At 37.4% G+C, this 25,038-nt stretch overlaps 1 protein-coding gene across 2 annotated transcripts in view; it reads left to right on the top strand.

Annotated features, from left to right (window-relative positions):
* PPP3CA (protein phosphatase 3 catalytic subunit alpha) overlaps window positions 1-25,038 on the top strand; it is a 170,885-nt gene that overhangs the window by 106,530 nt on the left and 39,317 nt on the right. For both annotated transcript variants that reach the window (XM_053941016.1, XM_053941017.1), the window contains exons 3-5: window positions 14,057-14,181; window positions 22,487-22,598; window positions 23,777-23,922. In XM_053941016.1, the coding sequence (XP_053796991.1) occupies window positions 14,057-14,181; window positions 22,487-22,598; window positions 23,777-23,922 (383 nt within the window). The remainder of the gene's footprint in view (window positions 1-14,056; window positions 14,182-22,486; window positions 22,599-23,776; window positions 23,923-25,038) is intronic.

The raw sequence follows: 25,038 nt of genomic DNA, 5'->3' as shown, positions 1-25,038 counted from the left end.
TGCATCTGCCAATAATGAGTATTGGAGTACCATAGGTAAGAATTATAAAAACTAAAGTGAAGGTACAAGGAATAGAACTGGCCTTTTAAGTTACCAAATAAACTCTTTTACTGTTGCCATTTACAACAGAGAAATATCTCCTGATAGCCCAGCACCAAAGTAGCAAAAGAGGCAGGTGCTGATTCTTCTATTAAATTTTTAATTTGACAGAAAAGCCAGGTTTTGCAGCCTACCACTTGCTTGCATTGTCGCTAATTGAGTTTTAAATGTTGCACTCTGTTTCCTGCTGTAATGATGATTTATATCTTTCTAGTTAATGAGCTTAGATAATTAGAGCATCCATGTTCAAGGGCTGCCTTGAAAACCACAGCAGTGCTGCAGTCCGCTGAAAAATTACCTTAAATGATGATTCTTTACCCTTTTACTTAAAAAGGAACTTCACAGAATACTGTTCTTGTAGGTGACAAATAAAAACCTTTGTTGAAGATGGAACCTCAATATAGAAAAGCATTTTGGCTACTCAGGTGTGAAATAATCCCACAAATCATTATTGTGAATGATCTACAGAAAGATTACAGCGTTGGTCCAGTTCTTAATGACACTGTCTTGTAATCCCTTTCCAAGGGTGTGAGACTCTTTTGACATTTCACAATACCATCTTCTGAGCCCGAAAGGACAGTATAATTAAAGCAAAGCAAGACAATGATATTTACTAACTTTGAGTACCAAACCCACAAAGAAAACAAGCAGTGTTTATTTAGGTATTTTGTTCTCTTTTGCAAGCATTTCTGAAGGTAGTTTTTTCTGACACATTAGTATGTAAATGAGATCTATGTGACAGGTAGTACAGGGACTATTAAGAATCATTGCTCCAATGCAAATCACATCTGATCCTTACTGTTATCTATACTACTTCTGATAACTTGCTCCAGTTTAAATAGCATTAAATAGATTTTTTTGTAGCTTTGCTGTTGGATTTTGTTTTTTGTTTGTTTTGTTGGTGTGGGATTTTTTAGTAGAGATATGAATACACGGAGTAGAACTTCGTTGTAACAATTTTAAAAGGAGAAAAATGAGAAAACTGCTTTCTGGACTTGCAAGATTTGTGCCTGGTGCAGAAGCCTTGCTAGGCTGCAGAAGTCTGATGCGGCTTTGTCCTTTATTACTGCTCTTTGTTTCTAAAAGTAGATCAATGAGAGGAGCTCAAAGTCTTGAGTCCTTTCCTGCTGAAGCTTAGGACTGGAAATTGTTCTATGCTCAGCTTGGAAGGGACAGCTCAGACACTTCCAGAATTGAAGAAGGATCTTCTAGACCCTGCCCAGATCCTGGAATCCCCTGTAGCTTGGTCAGTCCTCGATGGAAGAGATGACTGTTTTGTGCTGTTGATGGAAGTAATGGTGTCCATGGCAAATTTCTAATTCTCAATCCTCTAAGAGAAATTGTCAAAACATTTCTAGAGTTTTAGACCTTTTCTATGTGGTCCAGTTTCAGTGAGCCTTTAATCAAAGCTGGAAAAGTATTCAAAATTAACAAATATTACTTTTTTTTCATGTTTTTAATTCTTAAAATAGTATTTTAGTCTTTTATAATTCTTAAACAAAGAACTAACATACATATGTCTGTTCTTGGTGGAAAACCTCAAGTAGCTTTCCTAGCTGTATGTGCATTCTTTTGAGGTAAGGCAATTAGTTTTCGGTTTTTTAATTTCTTTTTTGTTGTAGAACTGTCTGTTGTCCAAGACAGCATGAAAAAGGAGAAAAATGGGTTGAAAGCCTGTTCTTTTCTACTTGTTTTATTTCATAGCCCCTTCATCAGCTCTGCTTCCTGTGATGCATAGATTTCTCTGCTTTGCTTGGTCACCAAAAAGACGCACACACAATTATGTTCTTTTGTGGGTGATGATCTTCTAAAACCTGATTGCCTTACTTGTGTGTTTTCTGAAGATAAGGTCCTGTCTGCACTGACTAATTTTTTTTTTGTCACAATGATATGTCTTCCTTTTTTTATAAGAAGCTTCTGTTGATTTTGCTGCTTTTTTTTTTTTTCTTTTGGTCACATGCTTTTCAGCTTTCTAGCAGTCTATTTATAGTAGACAGACTGTTGAAGGTCTTTATTGAATTTTCTATACCAAGTTCAGTAGTAAATATTTCAATTTGAAATATAGATACACAAGAATATTGTATGAAATTTTCAATGAATATATAGGTTATAAAATTTCTGGAGTACATGAAAACATTCGGATACAATAAGTACATGTTTATGATCCAAGAGGGTTTTTGTTTGTTTGTTTGTTTTATTACTTAGCCAGATACAAGAGGCTAAAGAGAGACTGCCAAGCAATATCTACTGTTTCAGTGAAGCACAGGCAAGCTCTAACAAACATACGAATACATTAGAATTTTATTATTTGTATGTGCCTGAAAGGTTTCTGCCTTTAGGTCACTTCAAATAACCAGGTTATTGCAGTCCAGAAGAGAAGCAAGCAGCCTGGATAGTCCATGAAGTGCAAATAGAATATTTTTTTTTCTTAGTACACATTTTTCACTTGACAGTATCAAATCCACAAAAGAATTGTTTCCCTAAAATTATTGGACTGTTGAGAGTCAAATTTGACTGATCAGTTGTACTCACCATTACAAGGGAGAAGCAGCAGCAGCAATTGGTACTTCATAAAGGAATGTGTAACAAGGGCAGAGGATTTTGTTTCATTAAATCAAGGCAGCATGTTCTTGGGAATAAAGCCTCCTGCCTGTTTGCAAGCAAGGAATAGAATAGCTAGAAATATGCATAAAAGTAACATAAATGCCATCAATGTAGAAGATACCAGGTTCACTGTTCTTCTCCTGTAAAAAAGACAGTTAAGCTACTCATTATAGAAAACAAAGGGAATTGGACGTCAATAAAGAAATGAATGAACAGGAAATTGGAGTGGACCCACTCCTTGTAGCAAAGGGGTATTGAATTGGTATTACGATTGCTTTCAAGGCGCCGGAGTACAAACTTTCAGGCTGACAATATGTGGTTGGCAGTAAGCAACAATGTAAAATTTAAGCATCTGTAAGTATCAATGGACCTATACAGCCTTATAAATCCAGGGTAGATGTAGACATGATTGCTTAAAAACACAATGGCATCTTGTGTGTTGGCTGTTTTCCTAACCAATGACAGCAATTTTGTTGCAAGAAAATTAGTTACGCTGGGTTTACTGCATTTGCCTTGACTGTGTGTGAAAGTTGAATCTCTTCATTTGGCATTTGGGGTTTGAGGGTTTTTTTTTGGTAATAGTAACTCTTGTTTTAGTGAATGTTCAGCTTCCCATGATGTTTCACCATTTTGGTTGATGATTTCATTGTTCTAGTGAAGGACTCTGGTCAGAGAGACTCCTGGAGTTGCATTGATAAGGGTTTGTGGTTTTGAGCACTTCCTTGGGTTTTTGCTTGACTCTGCTTTGTTGAACAGAAGCACATGCTGCAGGGGTCAGCTTGTCACCAGCCCTCATGGGATGGAACCTCACAGCGTGTAAGAGGTGGTGAAAAGTGGCATTTCTCTCTGAAATTTAGTGGTTATGAGGAGTCACAAATGGATTAATAACACAGTAGATGAAGAATTTAAAAGCAAAAAAGATACTGTGATCATTTCCAACTGATGGCTTTTGTCAAATCATTTTTCACCAGGAATGTTTTCATGGTCCTTGTTTCTTACAGTTGGGAGCTGAATTTAAAGCTGCAGGAACTGCGTGCTAAAGGGAGATGAGGAAGAGAAATGCAATTTTTTTTAATATCATGAAAAGGATTTTTTCTTTTTTTCAGGACCAAAGTAAACTATTCTATGGCTGTTTTGGGGGTTAATATTGTAGTATATTATAGTTGGAAAGAACATTTTCTGTTATGATTTAAACTGATAATGTATTGGATCTTAGCCAAAAGCAGACAATGTTCTTTCTAAAAAGTGAGTCATTCTAGGGAACAAGAGAGTTAAAGAAGAAAGTTCTTCTAAAATAAGGGTTTAACTTCTTCAATCTCTTCTGTGAGCATAGTGATGTGTTAAAAAAAAAAATCACCAATACCCAACTTGCATGGAATGGGAACAGGGAAACGCTCATCTCTTACTACCCCATTCAAGCATTATTTTGGTGTCTGCTCTGATGGGATTGTTATACATAATTGTATTATCTGTTTGACTGGGGCTGATTCAAACAGCAGAGTCTTTTATCCTGCAAGTGAAAGTGTAAGTTGTGGAGATCCTTGGTTGGAGATACGGAATTCATGTACACTTAATTCACTTATCAAATGTCAGTGAAATCTTTTGACTGATAGGCAGCACATTAAACACTTACTTATCTCCCTTTGGAATGTCTGGTCTGTAATCATTAAAAATATATTTACTAACACTACATTAAGGAGCCTGAAAGGATGTCATATTTGAGGTTACTGGTAGACTACAAACCAGAATAGTGCCATAAATGCCAATTCAGTGTAACAGAATTTTTCTCAGATTTTTTTTACCTGATACTCTCTTTGCAAGTTGGTGGTCTTTTCTCCTCACCTCTGTTTTTGAACAGCAATACTCTCTTACCTCCCAGAACAACTTACTGCATGTGATGTGGTTGGTGGCTGTCTGCTAAAATAATACTTCTTTCCTGTCACTCCCCTCTTTTGATTTTTTGAGATTTTTCCCCTCTCTAGCCAGACATTAGGAAAACAATTCTTAATATCGTGTGAGGGACTGGTTAGCTTGCTCGAGGAGCACAGAGCAAAAGCTAGCCCAGATTTGCCTGGCTGCCACCTCTTAGTGCTGCCCTTAGTCCTTTTTAACTTGCTTGCACTCTGCCTAATAACAAGGTTATACAAAGAAACATAATTAAGGCTATTCAGTTCATCAACATGACTTCTTTGTGTTTATTTTCATAATGATCATTTAAGTGATAGCAGTTTGTTTCTAGAACTAGGTATTCTTAAAGGTGTCTTTAAACCCCAACTATTCTATGATTCACATTGATTTAGGATCAGCATATGGATTTAACAATCTACTCAAGATCATGTTTAGGTTTATGTTTTCATCAAGGGGAAATAGGTGTGGTCAAGTCCTCCTTGCACTGGCTCTCCTAAGTAATTATCCTGTGAGCTTTTAGCAGGACAAAAAATTACTTTGGAGAGCTTTCTCTTGAAAGCACTTTCCTCAGTGCTTAAGCATTTTTCACTAGAATTAGATTTGCATAAGACTTCACTTATGTAATTTAGATTCTATAACTTCAAAAAGTCTCTGTGTCTTAAAGTAGAATTGGGGAAACTTGTACATTGCTTGCTTTCCTTTACATAATACCCACATATTATCACCTAAACACCCATAGTATAGAAAGGCTGGATTACAGGATGGGTGCAAAAACTGAGATTAAAAGCTCAGTAGGTCTTTGCTGCTGGTTCTTTTCATTCATGGCTCTGAATATAGCCCAAATGCTGCACTTCACTGAATTTCTTTAAGCTAATTGTGCTGGCTCTTCCAACTCAGGAGGCATATGAGTATCCATGTTGATACTGATTAAGAGCACAGGAATTCGAGAAATATTATTTTTATTTCCCTTCTGTTTCTGGGAAGTGCAGAGTGCTACAGATACAAAGGTAACAAACAAATGCAATTTTTTGTGGTGAGCAAATATTTATTTTCCACTGATAAGACAAATAGTTGCACTCAAGGAAGGAGGATGCTCTTTGTAATAGTGTTGCTTCTGATTCTTCATAAAACACTTAGTGGGGGTGGGATGAAGCATCAATTAGGGCTGTGACGGCGCAGAATGAGGAAACTGTGACAGCAAATGTTATCCCCAGGTAAAAATGGAGGACCTGTATTACCAGCCAACATGAAGGTTTTGTGGCTGAGTTTTTAGATACTAGGCATTCATATACCAAAGCTTGACATGCTAATGCTACCTGTAATATCTTGTACATTGTTGGGTGCTTGGAAGGTGATTGGATTGCAGTCTGTAAGGGTAATACTGCTCTAAAATTCTGTAGTAAGAAGAGCAAGCTATACTATCAATCATGCCCCTGTAAATAACTGAGGCTTTCTTTGGGCTTTATGTAACTCTCACTGAATCTATGTAATACTAGTGCCTGTGTTTTAGCTTTACTGGGGTTGAGATTAGTGCTGCTGAGAGAGATATTGATTGTAGAGAAACCTGTTCCTAAGAGTTTAATTAAATCATCAGCAAAAAAAAATATCCTGTTATTTGAGATTCTCCTCTTCAAAAGTCCTTTGCTCATTTTGCCTTGTTTCACCTTCCCTAAATTTCATTTGGAACATTGTGTTTAAAGCCAGGCTGTGCCTGCTTCTTCTGCATGATCTTCCTTCCTCCTTGAGAGGGCTGTCTGCTTCTGGTGCATTGAATTGGACGCAGCAATATAAGGATGCATTGCTCCCTCTCAGGCTATCCCTGCTGACTGAGCCTGTAACCTTATAAACTGTTAAAATTCCTTGGGCCTTTGTTTTTCCCATCTGTAAAACTGAGGATAAGAGAATTTTCCTATTGCTAAAAATAACCTTGATCTCAGGATATGAGCTGGAAATCCCGACCCAAACACCAGTGAAACACTTTCCTCGCAAGTAATCCTTCTGATGGGGTTATTTGTGGAATATGCATTGGTCCCTGATTTTAAGGATGCATTTACAAGAGATAATGACAGTATCCTTTCTTTTACATTTGGTAAGGAAGATACTCAGGGGCAGTGCTGACCTTGAGAGGATGGCAGGGGAAGAGCTGGTTGTCTCTTTGGTGGATATGGGACTGAATGCTGATTTAGTCCTGTCACATTTTGTTTCTCCCTCTGTGACCTAATTCAGCATTTTGTATATGTGATGAAAGCACCTACCTATGTTGATCTTGGAAAAAAAGATCTGTAAAATACTCACTAGATCACCATCCCCTTTCTACTACCACTCCATTAAAAGGCTTTGATCTGGAATTGAAAATTTTCATTTGGTATCTCATTGCCAACAAATGATACCAACTTACTCTTCTGAAAAATTCAGCTGGGGTAGGGATATGGAGAGAAAGGTTTTTTTCTGCCAGTGTAGGTTTTACAGCACTTGGTAGAGCCTGTTTCCTGAGACTTGTTTCTGGTATTTCCTGTATACACAAAGGCACTCCTCTGCTTATGTACTTGGTTTTTATTTTGTTTTGAGACACTGCAAATAATATTGTGACATGAGAATTAATATGTAGAGCTATTTTTAAAATCTTTCTGCTGAAGATATTTTCCTAGGCTTAACATTTTGAAGGGCTTCTGCTGCATGGGTTAGGGTTTGGGGCTTTTTTGCTTCCTCCATCAGGAATATTAATGACTGTTGTCCTGAAGGTCTTCTCTGATGTGATGTTTTCCCTTCTCTACTCTTTCACTCTGCCTCTTCAAATCAAGTGTCATTAATTTGTTCTAGCCTTCAGGGGATGGTGGGAGAAAACTAACTCCTATTAGAAGGAGTGAGCATGGGTGATCTTTACAGACACTGGAGTTGCAAGTGTTGGCAGAACAGAACACAGTATAGTGTCCTCATGATTTGCACAGAAAACAGATTTTTCCCAGGATGCTCCTTGCCTTTTCTTTTCCTCTACGCAAAGAAGGAAAGTTATCAGTCAAATAACATTGGCAAATGTGGCCCTGATGCTTCATTTGTGACTTCCTTTGCTGTACCTGTATGGTCAGTGGTTTCTGGATTTATCTTTGGTTAACCAGGCCTCTTTATGAAAATACCTAATTGAAGTGTTTTGTTAATGCCAGTTCACTCTGGTAGTATAAACTCATCAATTTGCATGCAGTGATTGAAGGGAAAAGATAGATGAAAGCCTATTATAATCACATTAGATAACCAGATATGAATATGAATGAGATCATGCTTCTTTTGGAAATAGAGCTGTGTTGTTCAATAGACTTAGTATAACAAACATTTATATTAAAGCCCATTATGTTGAGTCTTGTACTTGTTTTCTTTGGAAGAGTTACTTAGTGAGCTGTCTACATGACTCTGACCTTAATTTCAGTAAGTAATGAAACCTGCAAGTTCTTTAAACAGTTCACAAACTGCAGAACTGCATGGTAATGAAACAATGTATGTAACTTAACCACAGACTTTGTGTCTTGAGCTGCCCTTTCGTGAGCAGATGCAAATAAAAATTTCTGGAGTTTCTTATTTTATTTTGTACTTCTTCCTTGTTGTTCTCCAGAAAATAAGGAAGAAAATTGCTCTTTCTTTAGTGATTAAAAAAAAATTGACTAAAACTGTGGCGTTCTGAACATTTCAAATTGCTATGGCAATATATAATACTCCTCAGATACATACTTGCACACAAACCTCATTCAAGCTGTAAAGTTGTGTAATTGAAGACATGTGACCCTTATATGTGACTTTTTATTGAATTTTGAGGAAAATCAGAGCCTTATGGTTAATAGTTGAACCCTTCAAAAACAATGCAGTAGTTGTTCTCGAAGCACATGAGAATTTCATTCATATAGCTCTTGTAGTTGTTTTCCCTCATGTTTACAAGTTTTCTGAGGAAGCCCAGTCTTTGATAACTGAGCTACAGAAGTTGGTTTAATTGATTTTGCTTTGCCTTTGTGTGCCTACTGTAAATACTCCTTCCCACTTGGCTTCTTCACTTATCCTTTTGTAACTTTTTATTCCTTCAAACTACTTGCCTGGAGAAATGTTTAGGGCATACTTCTCATTGGACATGCAGCCTCTTTACCATGCCATTGTAGATCTGTTCAAATGACCAGCCACAAGTCTGCTCAGACACGTGCAGGTTTACATGGTGCAATCGTTTCTTTGTCAGTAGGGCTTTGTAAGTACCAGGTGTCTTTGCAAAGCAGTAAGCTCTTGGAAGCATGTGCTCACTAATGGAATGGTAAGCAGCTAAATGCTTCCAAAACATTGTACAAAGCAACCTCCTTTGGGATTTGCAGTCTGCATTCTACAGTGTAACTCAATAGGGTGTTTTCCTCCCTTAGATTTTTTAGTATTGTGTGCTGCTTTGCTCAAGCACAGTCTCTTGGAATTCAGTGCAAAAACTTCCCTAGCTCAGTGACTGTAAAGAACAAGTGGTCAAGTGGTGGATATTATTCCCTACACAGTGGTTTAAAAGATATCTTTGCTTGATTGTTAGTAATTGTCATATATGTATGAGTTTGCAAATGTTACTTCTGGAGCTGTTACATACCTGCTCCTAATACCTGATGGCATTTGAAGATGAGAATGTAAGCTTGTGATACATGGAATGAAAATTCATTTGAAACAGTAACTGTATTTTACTGTCAGCCTATAATGTTACACCAATTAACTTTGTATCTGATAAATGAGAAAATAAGTGCAGCATATCCAAACTGTTTCAGATAGAAAATTTTTGAATTGACAGTGTTTAATGTAAATATAAATATAATATATTAATATATATTATATATATTCATATAATGAATATAAATTTTGTTCTTAATGTCCATTTGGAGTGGGAAACCATACAGAATAATCCTTGGACTGAGTTTGTACATACTGAAGAGCATTTAATTATCTGAAGGAAGGTATATGAAGAGCATTCACAGACTTTCTTATTTGTGCCAATAGACATTGTACTCTACATCACTGTTATACCACTTTGTCATCTATAAATAAGCTGGCAAATGCACTGCTCAGCTTCAAATTTCCTTCACTGCTAGTACCACTTGAAATCAGTGGTTCCTGTTTCAGTGTTGCTTGTTCCTTTGACGTAAATCAAAGAAAAATCCTCACGGTGAAGCCATCAGAAACATAAATTAATTTGTATTAGGATGACAAAAACATTTCTTCTGTGTCTCCCTACATCCAATTTCTATTTTTATAATAAAATGGTATTTTGTAGGCAGTTAAATTGGAAAAAAATCTACTGCTATAGGTAAAGGTTGTGTAGTGGATCAAAATGCCTATCATAACAAGTGGAAAAAGCTGCTCAGAAACATTTCTCAGGAATTGCAAGGGCAGTCCTGTGAACTTGAATCTTGTGAAGAGGCCCATGTCTTCCCTTAAAACTTCCTCAACAGAGATCAGTTTCTGAGGAGTCCACAAACAACCAGTGTTTCTCAAACTTTCTGATTGTACTAGCAGTTAATTTGTTGAAGATCAGGACATTAGTTTCAAATAACTTAAACATTTCTTTACATTTGAAGCATTTCTAGTGTGTTGTGCAGTTCTGGAGCTTGCTGCCCTGAGAGTTTAGGTAGGATATTGACAGGCTAAGATAGACATATTCTAAAGCAATAAATTTGATGCCTGAACTGATCTCTGGAAATAGTGAGTAGAAAAAGTTTTGTTGTTCTCCAGCTGACAATTTTAGAATACAAAGGAAGTTGAAGAGCACTGGGTAAATTAAGGAGCGCTGTCCTCTTAGGGGAGAAAAAATTGCTGTCATATTACTTTGTTATTATAAAATAATGACTGTACAAAGGCCATGACTTGATGGCATTACCGTGAAATCAGTAATGTTGGAAAGCATGTGAATTCCTTCTGGATTTTTTTTTTTTAATATGAACACAACTGCTTTTAATGTTAATCCTGCACACATAGAAACCATGCTTTATGTTCCCTGTGTTCATAGTTTAAATCCATAAGTATGTTGATCCTGGAGATCTTCATTAAAAATTGAATTTCCTGCTTTACTGTGCTGGGGATTTTTTTTGTTATTGGTTGATGACAGAATGTTCATACCTCTTTGCATGTGTTGTTTAATAGTAAGAGCTCCAGTACCAAAAGAGGGCCTGTGCAGGCGTAACAAAACAGGATGTGTCTGGCAAAATTAACAGATTCAGTGCTAATGCTTGTAAGAGAGTAAACTGAATATATAATAACTAGTGTGCTTTTAATTATTTTTTTTCCTGTAACAAGAAGGATGAAGGTAGTGGTCTTAGGAGTGTGGAGTGGATTTGGAACCTCTCCTGTGGGCTCTTGGTGAGACAGTGCTGCAAGTTTTTTCTTAGTAATATGAAGCTGCACATGAGACTATAGCAGAGTTATAGGCTGGTGGATGTTTTTGCCTTTATGAATGGAAATGTAATGCTGGATCTCTTTTGCCCCCACCTAATGAAAGATAAAGCATTGATTCAACAGCCTGGGAGATCTTCCAGATCTGAAGTTCATAGGAATTTAGAATTGGAAAAGAAAGGTGGCAGAACCATAGCTTTAGAAACAGTTGCAGTTCTTTTCAAATGATGAAGGGAGCATAGTAGTGTATGCATGCAGAATTGCCCCTTTAATTAATTTGTAAATCAGGCTATTCATCAGAATATGAGTATATGGGTTTTATATTACAAGGACATTTCAAGTCTATACATGCAAACCTGGAAAGTGTGAAGTCTCTAAGATACTCCATCCTATTCCAGGCAAAATACTAATTGGATTAACTGTATGTAACATTGTCATTTTCTAGTAGGAACTCTGGGATTTGGCCATAATAAATTAAACCTCAGTGCTAACTCTGATGTTGAGCATCTTCCTCCCTCTGCTTTTACCTGCTGATTTTAAGCTTCTCTTTTGGAACTACTTCAGTTGACAAGGTTAGTTTTGAGTGCTGGACTTTTCAGCTTTCCATCTTTGGTTGGGGATTGTGTTTTGTTTTTCCTGGATACATTTCAGCATCTATTGCTAAGTATAAAAGAAGTAGGCTGCTCTGTGCAAAGTGCCTAGAATACCCATCAAGTACCCGTTTTTGAGACCAATTCAGACTTCTGCAACTTGTGGGATTGCAGAGCTTTACACTTGTTATTTCTGTCCTGTTCACTTATTTGCACACTGCTTTTCTGACTTGTGACAAATTCAGGGACATGCAGATCCTTGCAGAAAGCATTCTAAACTTTGTAGTTTCTCTGTAATGGGCCCAGTGTATTTACCTATTCACACACATCTGCATATCAAAAGAAAAAAAAAGGTCTAGTTTCTTTGTGCTTTAAGTGAAAGTAAAATAGTTAAATCCATTTTAAAATCTGTAAGTCTTGTTCAACTTCAGGTTTTTTGCAGTTGGAGCAAATGGGGGCGGGCGATAATTGGTAGAGCTGTACAGTTATGTAACTAAAAGCTTTTCTGCTGCAAGTTAGGAGAGCAGATTGCCTGGCCATCAAATTACGACACGTGTTTTTAATCTTCCCACAGTGTCCATGCAGAGGAGTGCAGTCAAGAAATGTGTATTGGTTTGGTAGACTAATGTGTTCAAATAAAGATGTTACCAAAAAATTTCCTTCGGGGTACAAACATTTTTTTAAGAGAAACAGTGGTGGTGTCATACCACTTGGGGATTTAAATAGTATTTATTTTGCATAATTAATGGCAGATATTATTCTTAGGTTGAAATTGTAATTGTTGATGGCTTTTAGTATGAAAGTTGTCATCTGAAACTCACAGTGGGGAATCAACTAGTAAAAAGATTATACAGTGTATCACAGTGTGGTGATAAAATAATTTATCTATTTTATGGGGAAAATATGTTACAATCACAGAAGAATGGTCAGCTAGCCCGGAATCATGAATTGTCACCAATTTCACATCAATATTCACGAAAGCAGTGACTGAGATATCAGTGGGTTTTTTCTGTACCCAGAGGGGGTGGTTGGTTGGTTTGGTTTCGATGGGGAGTTTTTCTGGCTGTTGTATTTAGTTTTTCTTGATGGAATGACATTATATGGATCTTAGTTTATTCATTCAGGGAAAAGTGATACAAGTATAAAAACTATAGTGTCAACTTGACTGAGATGAAAGACAATAGCATATGAACACTTTGCACTGGGAGTTTGTTGGATTTGGTGTTGCAGCTGTTGTATATAGTCCTTTTGTATCTATATGGAGTTGTGAGTTCAGCTTCTCCATGGCATGCTGACAAATGTGCAGTTTGCTTTTCTGCAGTGGAACAAAGCCATTACCTGAAAGAGAGCATCTGAATTTTTCTTAAGGTGGGCAGCTGCTGCACTATAAGGCCTGTCTTGGACCCTTGGTTTTCTTCAGTTACTTCAAAATCACCATTAGAGTGTGAAAATGAGATTTTTTTGAGTCACTGAAGGGCCAGTTTAAACTGACCTCAGTGCCAATCAGGGCTACTAACATCACCTTGGTTAAGGATCATTGCCATAAAATCTCCGGGTTTGACCCTTAATGGGATGTGTGTGGGGGAAGTTCTCTTTTGAGTAGAAGAAACAAAGCAGATTTTGATACTGCACTCTTAGGCATCCATGAGGTTCTCCAAAAGCATTGCCTGCCTTCCTGCAGATGCTTGAAATCACCCACCAAAGAGTTTAAAGTTTCACAAGAGAGCAGAGCCAAACTTTTGCCCTGAAGGCACAGACAGAGACATCCCTGCCTAGCCCAGGCTGCATGTCACTTGTACTTGGTCTGTCATGTTTATTTGGGCTGCTCTAAGGAGCCAGCCTCTTAGATTGACTTCATTGCAATGAAGGTGAACAAATCATAATTTTAGGAGATTAAACAAAGGGGTAGAGGCTAAAGTGTGAAACACCAGTGTCCTCATGTGTAAGGCATGGTTTGGGAAAGCAAGCAGGATGTTTTTCTGTTCTGACAGCAGAAGTCAGAAACGTGTCAGTTTAACCAGGCATACAGAGGACAGGTGTGCTTTGCATTTTATGGAAAGCCCGTTGCTGTTCCTTTGGGTTTAAGACTAGGAAGAATAGAGGAGTAATTTTAAAAGAAAGAGTAACCTTTCTTGTACATATTGCTTTTTTCTTTGACTTGTCTTACTGCTGTTGACAGTATTGTGTGCTCTGGTGGCAGTACCAGGAATGGACAGATATGTATGAAAATAATTATAGACCAGATTTACCTGATGGCTCTCCTTTAGTTACTTGGTAGCCTTCTGCACACACATATATGGATGTACATTAGCTTCTGCTGAGCAGCTGCCAGTGCTCAGCTGCTGTTTAACTGGTGAATGATGCACAAATTGTCATAACACATCTTGCAACACAGGGACTTTGTATTGTGTGTACCTAAGATGATTTTTGCATGGTGAATTCTAAATATTGCTCCTCTTCTGTTCTAGTTTGTGGAGACATCCATGGTCAGTTCTTTGACTTGATGAAACTGTTTGAAGTGGGAGGTTCTCCTGCCAACACGCGGTACCTCTTCCTGGGGGACTACGTGGACAGAGGGTACTTCAGCATTGAAGTAAGTTTCTAATTTCTGGGTTTGGGTGCAAAATTTCTTGCAGCATATTTTGTATATTTACCATCATATCTTAACTAGCTCAGGAATACTGAGGCTCTTCACAAATACTATGTTAATGTTGCTGGTGGTGTTTTTATAAAGGTTGCTTGGAATGCAGCGAAATCCCACTATATCTGTGCTGGAAAGCTGACACAGAATGGTGCTAACTAGTGGCCATCTAAATATTGCACAAAAGACAGCATGCTCTGCAGCTTGCAAAAGTTAAATAGCCTGAGTAGATGTGATCTATTAGAAAAGAGACTTAAAAGAAAAATCTAACCCATGACCTGTAGTTTAGTTTGACTTTTAGGTTTATTTGATCTGAGTTTCCTGGATGTGAAATTTTAGGAGAATGGAAGAACTAGATGAGAGGTAAATGGGACAAAAAGCCAGCACACAGCATGCTGTGCTGGAGAGAATGAGTAAGTTCTTTTAAGATATGGCATGAAGGAGTGCATGATCTCTGGCTTTTGATGCAGCACTTGAATCCACAGTGAAGTGATGCACAAGTGCCCTGTTGGTGGTGCTGAGACCTGGTGTAGTCTCCAGGTGGGGCCATAGAATGTGGAGGTCAAATGGCCTCTTTAGCTGGTTTGTGAAAGAAAGTGTCCCATCCAACCTGCCAGCTTTGACTAGAAGTGAGTCAAATACAAAGCCCAAATCCTGTGTTCCAGTGCTCGTAAAACAAGCTAGATGTTTTATTCTATCCTTTGTTATTGCTTGATTTTACAAACTGGCAAGATGAAGTGCACAACTATTGAATAAAACCTGATGTGGATTTGTTTATCCAGATTATAGCTGATCTAGACATTGAACAGTCAATCAGAAACCCTTGCTGAGCTCTTGATCTACAGCTTGACTGTTTCTGTGAGAAGTTCAGACTTGAACTCCAAGTCAGGGCAGAATGCCCATTACCTGTTGTAAGCAATATAGATCCTATGATACATGTCTGTGTGTCTGACTAGATCGGATGGTGTCACGTGAGAACACATCCACTGCTCTTTCATTCCTCATCCCACATTGAAAGTACACTGTTGCCATATTGGTATGGCCAAGTAGCTGCATTGTTTATGTGTATGGAAAACAGATCAGTGTATTATCTTGCCAGTGTTATGTTTAAAGTAAGAAGTTTCTGAACAATTAAATTCAGTGAAACTACTTCTGCTTTATTAGTTCATTTTAAAACTTCATTTCAAATGAGCTGCGAGTGAAATCACTGCTGTGGATTACTATGCTGGATTGCTTGGGGAGGGTTGGGAAGGAGGAGCAGGAAGAGCTTCCCAGACTTAAACCATTGTGCAGTTGTGTCTTGAACTACCATTTTTGAGTTGTGATAACCTCATTCATATCTCCTGCAGTCTTTGATTGAGACAAGATGTGTCTGGAAGAGGAAAGTTTTTTCTTCACTTCTATATACATAGGCTTTTAATAAAAGAAATAGAGCAGCTTTCAAGTGCTTCTCTGACAGTTTACCAAAATCTGTTCCAGGGCTATTACCAATTAAAGAAATAGCAAGCCATATGAAACAAAGAAAACAGCCTATGTATAGGCAATAATCTCCTTAAAATCTCTCATTTAGCAACCTGTGCATACATACTTAGCAAATTGTATTCCAAATTAAGTTTTTCCATTCAGGAGCATTGCTTTTTCACTGGAAGCCAGTGCCAAGGAAATATCTCAGCTGTCACTTATATTATTTCTTTTTTAAGTTAGGTTCTCAAATCACTACTTTTTTTTGGTCACATAACTGATTTTCCCCACCTGTCACTTTGATTAAAGGATATCTTCAAAAGGAAAGTCAAGTTTCTGTTTCGTAAGTGTATTTGGATATAGAGCTATGCATTCAGGCATGAACTCAGCACAATAAGTAGTGACAAGGAAAGGAAAATTGTGAAGAATGCAACTTGGCATTTAGAGAGGGAAGATGTTTCTGGTGGAGAAGGGAATCTAAGTACATAGGTCAGGCACCAACTTTTGTCAGTACTTTGTGCTGGGGAAGTCATGCTGGTAAACAGTCCTAGCCTGAGTTCATATTTCTACCACACCAATCACATACTGATCTTTCTTCCATCCATTTGCTGGCTCCCCTTTCTGCTATGGAGACAGGAGACTATTGCAGTTCTGGGGTCTTTCCAAAAGAATTATGTGGCTGGTCCAAGGTACTAATCATGAGTAATACAAGCTTTAAAAACATTCCCTTTGATTGCTGTGTGATCTCTAGTGTAAAAGTGACACCATTGAGCTTAGACCGAGCTGAGTTCTGATAGTGGGCGAGATAATCCTTCTCTGTGGGCTGCAAAGCATTTGGGATTCTTCTGGATGAAAGGTACTACATAATGCAAGCTATTATCATTAAGAACTGAGAAAAAAATTGCATAAGGTAGGTGGAAGGCATTTGATAATTCATAGGGAAAAAAAAGTATTTGTATAAGGCACTCAGCAGAAATGTTGGTCCTTGCTCTATGGAACTTTTGATCCAAGGGCTCAATTCTTCATGCGCATGCTCCATTTTTACTGGTGTTAGCTTCACTGCTTGAAGGGGGATGCGTATTTTGTGTTTTTTATATTAGCTCTAAGCAATGAGTCAAAGGATGAGAGACTGATTGAAACGTTACAACAGGTAAAATTAAAAAATGTCAAGTTGTAGGTAGAATGAAACAAAGTTTCTTAGCACAGACGGAATCTTTATTCTATATCTGCATTCTCTTTTCAGTTTGACCTTTTGGCAGAGCTTGGGCATTTCTTCACTTAAAATAACAAATTTCTGCAATTTAATACAGTACATTAGTTTACTTGGCTATATAACTGATAACATTCCCCTCTTGTGCTTGTGCACTGTTTGAGGGGATTGACTCCAGAGTAGAAGAAACTCCTTAGTTTTCACTTTCAAATAAGTTTTATGGTTATGGAGAGTAGAAACCCAAATGATCAAAACAGAGGGCTATTTTTAAATGTAAGGAATAGTTAGAGCCTAAGTGGTTCTGCAGGAATAGGTTGTAAGGGAGAATGACTAATCTCTTTACCTGAGTCTGAAAACTCTTTTTTGAAAAGCAGACAAATGCTGTGCAGTGTAGGGAGCAGTGTACATATAGACTATTTTTCATCACAGTCTTAGGAAAATTACAGAGTAAAACCAACTATAGTGCGTTAATAATCGTAATATGTAAATCAACTGTTGGAATTATTTTCTTGGTTAAATACCATATAACAACATACCATCTTATATGTCACTTGACCATTATAAGGTATGTAGTGATCATTTTCGGCAGAGGAAAGAGTTAAAATATGGAGAATTGAACCAATGTTCAAAATTAACAAAAGTGGAGTTGTTTTAAGGTTTAGAACATGAATACATTTCCCTTCTTGAATGCAGAGTCTGACTTTGCAGAAGGTGAAACTGGTGTTGTGGTATTTCCAGCAAGAACAAACTGAGGTGTTTGGAGTGAGTCTGGAATTTGACCACTGGACCTTACATGAATTTAAAAAAGCATCTGGCGCTTGAGATGATTCTGAACTCGGTGAACTGTTGGAAATTAAATGGTGTCTCCCAAGAAAAGAATTACACTTAAATAAATTTATGTTATAAATGGTGGGTGAATTCAATGTTGATGAAGTTGTGTGTTTATTATCTGTCAAGTCTCTGTGAACTTTTGAGGACCCCATTGGAAGAATAAACACCTTTCAGCATCGTCTGTTACTGTAGTGTGTTAATGTTTTCCAGTAAACAACTTGATTTAAAATAATTTGGGCTGGTCAGGAATAATACTTCACCAGTGAAATCAATAGTTTTTTTCAGTTCTCTTAAAGCAAAGAAAATTCTAGGACTTTAATTATCCTGAATTTCTTTGCCCTTTTCTTCTGCAGACCAGTAGAAAATATCTTTCTTCATAGCAGCAATTTGCATCTTGTGAGATCTCGTTTTTGTATGGCATTACTCCTCAGAGCTATGAATATTCAGTAACTCAGCAAAATTAAGATTATTTTTATATGTATTAGATTCCCGGACTGGAACATCTGTTTGTGTCAGGGCCGTCCTTGCAGCTTGACTGGTCCTGTGCCAGCTGTTCCCAGTGTGAGTCCCCAGCATGCCAAGAACCCCTTTTGGCTGCAGGGGAAGAACATGTGATGGTACAGTTTCCCCTGCACTGATACCATCTCTCCATGGGACTCATCTTCTCAGAGAACAGCTTGAGCCTAGACACAGGATCCCAAAAAGGAGAGTTAGGAGCCAGATCTGTCTAGAAAGTACTAGCTATAAGAATTATAGGAACATTTACAAAAAATAATTTCCTAGTCACTTTTTGGTTGAAAAAGAGGTACTTCTTTTTGGATATTTTTTAACTCTTTTTAAAGGCTGAAATGGGAGTAATGTGGTCTAAACATTAGCAAACAGTATATTGCGATTGTGCTGAAATCCTACTTGTAGTGAAGACAATATGACTTTTTCTTTATTTGCAGTAGTGTTCATAATTTTCTTTGTGCTCAAGGGTAGTAGTTCAGAAATGGCAGTAAGTTGCATCTCATGCGAGTATTCTGGTTACAGCTGCAATGTATCTTTATTTTCTCTGAAATCATGCTGTAATAAATATCTCAGTAGCGTGAATGCAGCTGTGTGTTTAAAAAGGTACATGGTTTCCGTTGGGATGGTTACTCCATTTTAGGAAGCGGATCTGTACTAGATGTTGTTGTGATGGTATCATTATTTCAGTGCACCTACAGTCACGCAATTTTTATATTTAGGTGTGGTGTGTGTTAGAAAGTGCAGGAGCTATGTCAGTTCCACAGGTCACAGAGCATCAGTAGAGACCTTAGCAATGTGTGGCTTAAATTATCCTTTCAAGTATGAATTACCTCACACTTACTCACACTTTATTTCATCTGCTAAGTAGTGTCCAGTGCTGTCAGTCATTTGGAGGGGGTGTTCATCTTTTGTGGCCCCTGCAAAGCCACACAACTGGCAGTGAGCCATCTCTTTCTTTCTGGCACTACCAGTGCCAGAGCACCCAGAAGTGAGCACTGTGATGCTGTGGCCATGGTGATGATTTTTCAATATCACATAACTTGAGATGCATAGAAGAGCCATGGGACCTTTGGTTTTCCTTTCCAGGATGGGCTGAGATGTGGAATTGTGCAAATGCTCCAATTCAGCATGCAACTGAGTGGAGTTAAATCCCAAGTCTGTTTTGAAAATGTGGGCCTTTGGCTTACACAGTGCTTAATTGCACAAACCTTTTCTTTCCTGAAGCTGAGGCTGCCAGAACCTCAGCAGGAAAACAGCACTCTGGGAGCTAGGAGGTGAACAGATTACCTCTTTGTTAGAAACTTAACATATCTGCTATTTCAACAGCTGAAAGACACTAAACAAGTAAGATGGGTTTGAGGGTCCTCAGTTAAGAACTGTAACTTCTTAGATACATATATATGTATAAAAAATACAGGGGTTTTGATAGGTTGAAATGAAACAGGCAAAAATACCTTACAGATGTCTAGATCACAAAGACCCCGCTGTATGATTTGCATAGAGTTACAGCAGAGCTGATGTTTAGTCTGTTCTTAATGAAAATGTTGAAGGAAGAAAGGTATTTTAAAATTTTACAACAGGGAAGCAGTCGGATTTTCAACAAGAGCAATTTATCATAAATATTTTGATTTCAGTAAGAGTAATGATATGCAAAGCACAGGTAGGAAAAAATCAAAACCGGAATGTTTGCTCATGATTTGTTGTTTGGACATAAAGTTTTTTTGTATGTAAATGACTGTAAGCTGAAAAGCCATGAAAATCATTGTCCTCGTATTTGCTCTTTAGTTTGCATGGAAAAAAAAAAATCCTCTAATTAGTTCTTATTTACTACTTCACTGAGCTACTGAAAAGAAAAGGGAGAAAATTAAAGGAATCTAAACAAAAAAAACCTTTGATATAGTACTGCTGAAAACAACATAAAATGTTCATTTGTGTTCAAAAACACTATTCATAGTGGGCTTATGCTGCTTGAATAGTGGCAGAGAAATAGAACTTTCTAGATTGTATTTACTCTCTGTTATTTTCTCTCTGGTTCTCATGAGTACTTCAAAGGAAGCTTTGGGAAAAAAAAGAAAATATAAATCTATGATAAGCAAATATAGAACAATCAACCTGTAAACAAGTACCTAATGCCAAAAAGTCAAAAATTCCATCTCTCCTTATTTTCCCTGCTTTCAAGATCTGGACAAAATATTTAAAATATGGAGTGCTTGATTTAATCTTGCCAGAGTTTTAAGAAAATGAAAAACTTAGTTATGTGGGCAATGTAAACCACTTTTTTTTTTAAATATGCTGTTTCATCTAATCATGAATCGTGCTTTTCTAACCGTGTTTTGGCAGGATTAGAAGCTCTGAGGTAACCTGGGTATGACTTGAAAGTATGTAGCTCTTCTTGTGTGGATGGGGGTGTCACTTTAGACTTCTTGTCTCACAACATTTACATCAAATTTTTGCATGTGTCAGTAAGTTTGAAGTGGAATCTTCTGGAAATTCTTGGAGGAATGAAGGAGTCATCATCAAAGAGAGAGAGAATTGCTCTGGTGGTATGGACAAGTTCAGGTTTCTTGCCCCATTGGAGTGAAACCCTTAAACCCAAGTCTGCCGGAGTTCACACAGAAGACTTTCTCCACCCACACCCTTTGTGGTTGTTTTGGGCCACAACAGATGATTCCTGTGACCTGACACCATAATTCCATGCTGGATTACATTACATGATTTCCCTGGCATTCTGACATCTCTTCTCGCTTCCTGCAGTGGCAATAGCGCCAGGGAGGCAGAAGAATTGGCATGAGCTGGGAGGCCTCCCGTGTGTTTCCACGGGGGAGAATTAGTTTTACAATTCCTCAAGTATACTGCCTGTATTTTTGCTGTTTTCCTCTGTCTGTAGACCCTTTGAGTAGAAGAACAGAAATTACAGATAAAGGACAGATACAGCATTCAGATGTTTACATGTAATAAATTCAAGGCAACGAGTAGTAGTCTAAAATTCCTGTTGCTGTGTGATTACCTGTGGATAGTGTCAGCGCAAACATTAATATGTTGAATTCCTTAATCTTTTCCTGTTTTTCTTATAAGTTGACTGCGTAACAAACAAGGGAGCTGAAATCTACATGTTGAGATGATTAAAGTTATTATTCAGCTGTTTTTCAAGACACTGAATTGTAGAAGGGAGTTCACACTGTAATGTAGAGGCATTGCATTGACAGCAACGCTGATGTTGTTCTAATGTGAAACTATAGAGTACATTCTGAATTTCCAATCTATTGATTATTAAGCTAAATGAAAGGATTTTTTCCCAGTGGAACAAAGGGGGAGTGTTAGAAAGTAGTTGTAAATAAAAGGGTTTTTTTTGTTTCTTGTGCAGCATTTCTGCAGTTCATGGTTATATAAGAAATGAAAAGTTGGAGGAAAAACCATTCAGACAGTGTTTCTAGCTTTCTAGTTTTTGAGAGGACATTGTGGCCTGTACAATGTACTTGCAGGCAGTGGACTCATCTCATGGGATGAATGGGTCTTATTTCCATCAACCTTCCTAGAGCTGTGAGTTTGTTTTCAAAACAAATATTTTTAATTGGGTGGTTTAGAGAGGTTTTAGCAGAGCTTAGCCTCTCCATGTCTTTTTTTTTTTAACGTTTAGAAGACATGTCATCTCAAATAGAAATCTTCAGCAAAAAGAAAAGGCATTATAAAAGCTTTGTAGTATCTTCATTTAATGCAAGAGCTTTGTGGATCTTTTTACTCCAGTTGTGTGTAGGGAACAATGTTAAGTGAAAAATTAACAAGCTTTCATGTAAAAACTATGTAATTCTGGAAGCTGAGGTGTTTCCTGAAGTGTGAGTTAAATTGTTCTGAGGCAGATTTTCCTTAAGCCAGGAAATGCAGATCTTCCGGTGGAATTGTTTCCACAGGAGGTTTCTGCCTAACCTTGCAGGTGGAGAGGGATGCACAGAAATTGCTGGGTGAGAGCTGGGGCTGCTGGAGGCAGTGCATGGCTAACCAGGGAGGCGCCACTCAGCAAAAAGTGTAAAACTGACAGAATATACCCACACCAGTTTCAGCCAGTCCAGGCTGAAGTGCAGAGAAGTGTTTGAATGTAGTATATGAAGAATGAAGTGAATTAGTTGAAAATAAATGCTTTGCACAGATTACTTCTACTTTTTCTGTTAGGTTTTGTGATGGAGGGGAATGTAAATTGTTCTGTCATTAATTTTGAATTCTAATTTTCTTTCTTGTTCTGATTCGCAGTGTGTGCTGTACTTGTGGGCCTTGAAAATCCTTTACCCCAAAACACTGTTTTTACTTCGTGGGAACCATGAATGTAGACATTTAACAGAGTATTTCACATTTAAGCAAGAATGTAAGTCTATCTTACCTTTCTTGTCTTAACTCCTTTTTCAGCAACTTAATTAGTTATTTTGCAAATATTTTATACTGGTTCACTATTAGTAGATTTTAATGTACTTTTCATGTTAACTGCCATTAATTTTAAATAGCAGTCCCTGTTCCCTGAGGGGGCAGTCACCTCTCAGTGGTATGGAATGGAAGGGCTTAGATCCCCCCCATACTGGAGTGTGGGAGCATCCTGGAGCTGCTGTGGGTCCATCTGGGCCTGGATGCTCTCTGTAAGCATGTACTGCTGCTGATGCTTCTTGCAGCAGCTGAGTGTTTGCTGCCCCAAGCAGCAGCCTGGCAGGCAAAACCTTCTGGCACACCAGCCCTGGCACCTGTGACAGGTTCTTGACTGCTACTTAAGGAATACCTCAGCTCATGGAGCAGGAGAAAGATGCAAGGAATTTTTATTTTGTTTTTCCTTTAGGTATAGCATTTTCACCTTTATCCTGTGTATAGACTTAAACTTTTCAAGATGCTCTTTTGATATGAATTCCTTTCTATGTTGCAAGAAAGGATGCAGTGACACATAAAAGCTTATTAGATGTAGACCTTTACCTGCACAATGAAGCTTTTTTTTTCCCTGTGAGATGAAACTATTGCCATAAGTCTGTGTTTTCTTTTTACACTGGGGATAAAGGAAATGTTAATTGGCTCAAAGGCTTCATGGTTTACTGAGTTTAATATGCATATTGGTAAATTAACATTTCAGCTTCATTCTACCACCTCGTTCATTTCCTAATGGCATTTCTGTAGATAATTAATTATAAGGGACTGGGCTAAAGTTCTGACTATTTCATAGAGAGTATATTGAGTGATAATGATGATAACCATTCAGCAGATGTTTTAAGGCTTGCTCTACAGATTTCATACTGAATAGAAATGGTAGAATGTAATGGTATATTCAGTTGTTTATTTACAGTTTCTTAGAGAAAATATGAAAAAAAAATCATTAATTTCACCTCAGAAGAAGAATTTTTCCAGCAGTGGATTCCTGAGGATATTTTTTGTATTAAGCAAAAGTTTGGGTACAGTCCTCAATATCAGATAGAATAGTGAGAGGAAAAAGTTTGAGATATTAAGCACAATCCTTTTTCCTCTTAAATATTAAGAGGCGCTTTCTGTTACCATCTTAATTTTTAAAAGGTAAAATCAAATATTCAGAACGTGTATATGATGCTTGCATGGATGCCTTCGACTGCCTTCCTTTGGCTGCTCTGATGAACCAACAATTCCTGTGTGTACATGGTGGCTTGTCTCCGGAGATCAACACCTTAGATGACATCAGAAAAGTAAGTCTTTGAGGTATTACTTATTAGCACAATGTAAGCCCCATCTGACAACTCTTCGTTAAGTGTTCTGTGCTTTCTTGGAGAAGATAGAAAAGAGCTCTAGAAGAGCCTCACAATATACAAAGATGTAACAGAAGAGGCTCATATGATTGCAATGAATATAGTTGGTATTTTTTTAAATAGTCAAGAGCTTCATTCTCAATAGGTCCCACCATATTTTTAATAGTTCTGCATTTGAGTGCCCAGCAGATGGTCTAATTGAGGCTTAATAAGTTCATGCTTGTACCCTTATGTTCTGAAAAGTTTCTCAGAAATCTCATGGAAGTTCAGAGAACAATGTCAAACAGCTTCATCACATAATCCATTGTTATTGCATGTTATCAAGGATTAATTTTTGTAAAAGAGATCTCAATTGATAGATATTTCTAAGAAGAGATATTTAAACCACTCATTCTTAGTGTTCCCAGAAAAAAAAACCAACAAACTTTTTGTTTGCTCTCTGAGACTTGCAAACATGGTTATCTATTTCTGAGCTTTCAAGTTAGTAAAAGGTAATTGATATTTTGAGGTTAATTTGTAGTCAACTAAGAAATGAATATAGTTTAAGAAAAACCCAAATTGAGCCAGTAATTACATGTTTTGGCTTAAAAGCAATTAGCTTAAGGTAATAACTGCACTTGAAAAATTTACTGAATGCAAAGTTTTGTTTCTGAGGTAAAGGTTCGCTATCTCAGTAAACAAAAATAACTCTGCGTAAAAATTAGCTAGCTCTGCAACAGCATAATGGCGGAGTAAAGTTGTTTAGCTCTCAGATTCTAGATTAGGTTCATTAACACCTTCACTTCCCCCTGCCCAACCCAGTAGGTTTATTTATCTTTGGCAATCAGCAGAAATTGGGTTTGCATATTTATGAATTTTTGTTTAATTTAAATGAATTGTAATTACATAAGCATTAATCGGAGAGGGCTGAAATAAGAAGTGTAGATATGCTGTGAATATGTCAAGACAAGAATGCAAAGGTAAAATTGTAGAGGTCTCTTATTAAACTTTGAGTGTTGAAAACTTACAAAACCAATTTGTTCTCTTTGAATTTTTTTTTTTTTTTTTTGAGGGGAG

This window comes from Vidua chalybeata, chromosome 4, assembly GCF_026979565.1.
Source record: "Vidua chalybeata isolate OUT-0048 chromosome 4, bVidCha1 merged haplotype, whole genome shotgun sequence".
In the NCBI taxonomy this organism is placed as follows: domain Eukaryota; kingdom Metazoa; phylum Chordata; class Aves; order Passeriformes; family Viduidae; genus Vidua; species Vidua chalybeata.
The sequence above is the reverse complement of the archived record's forward strand: the minus strand, read 5'-3'. Positions and strand labels throughout refer to the sequence as shown.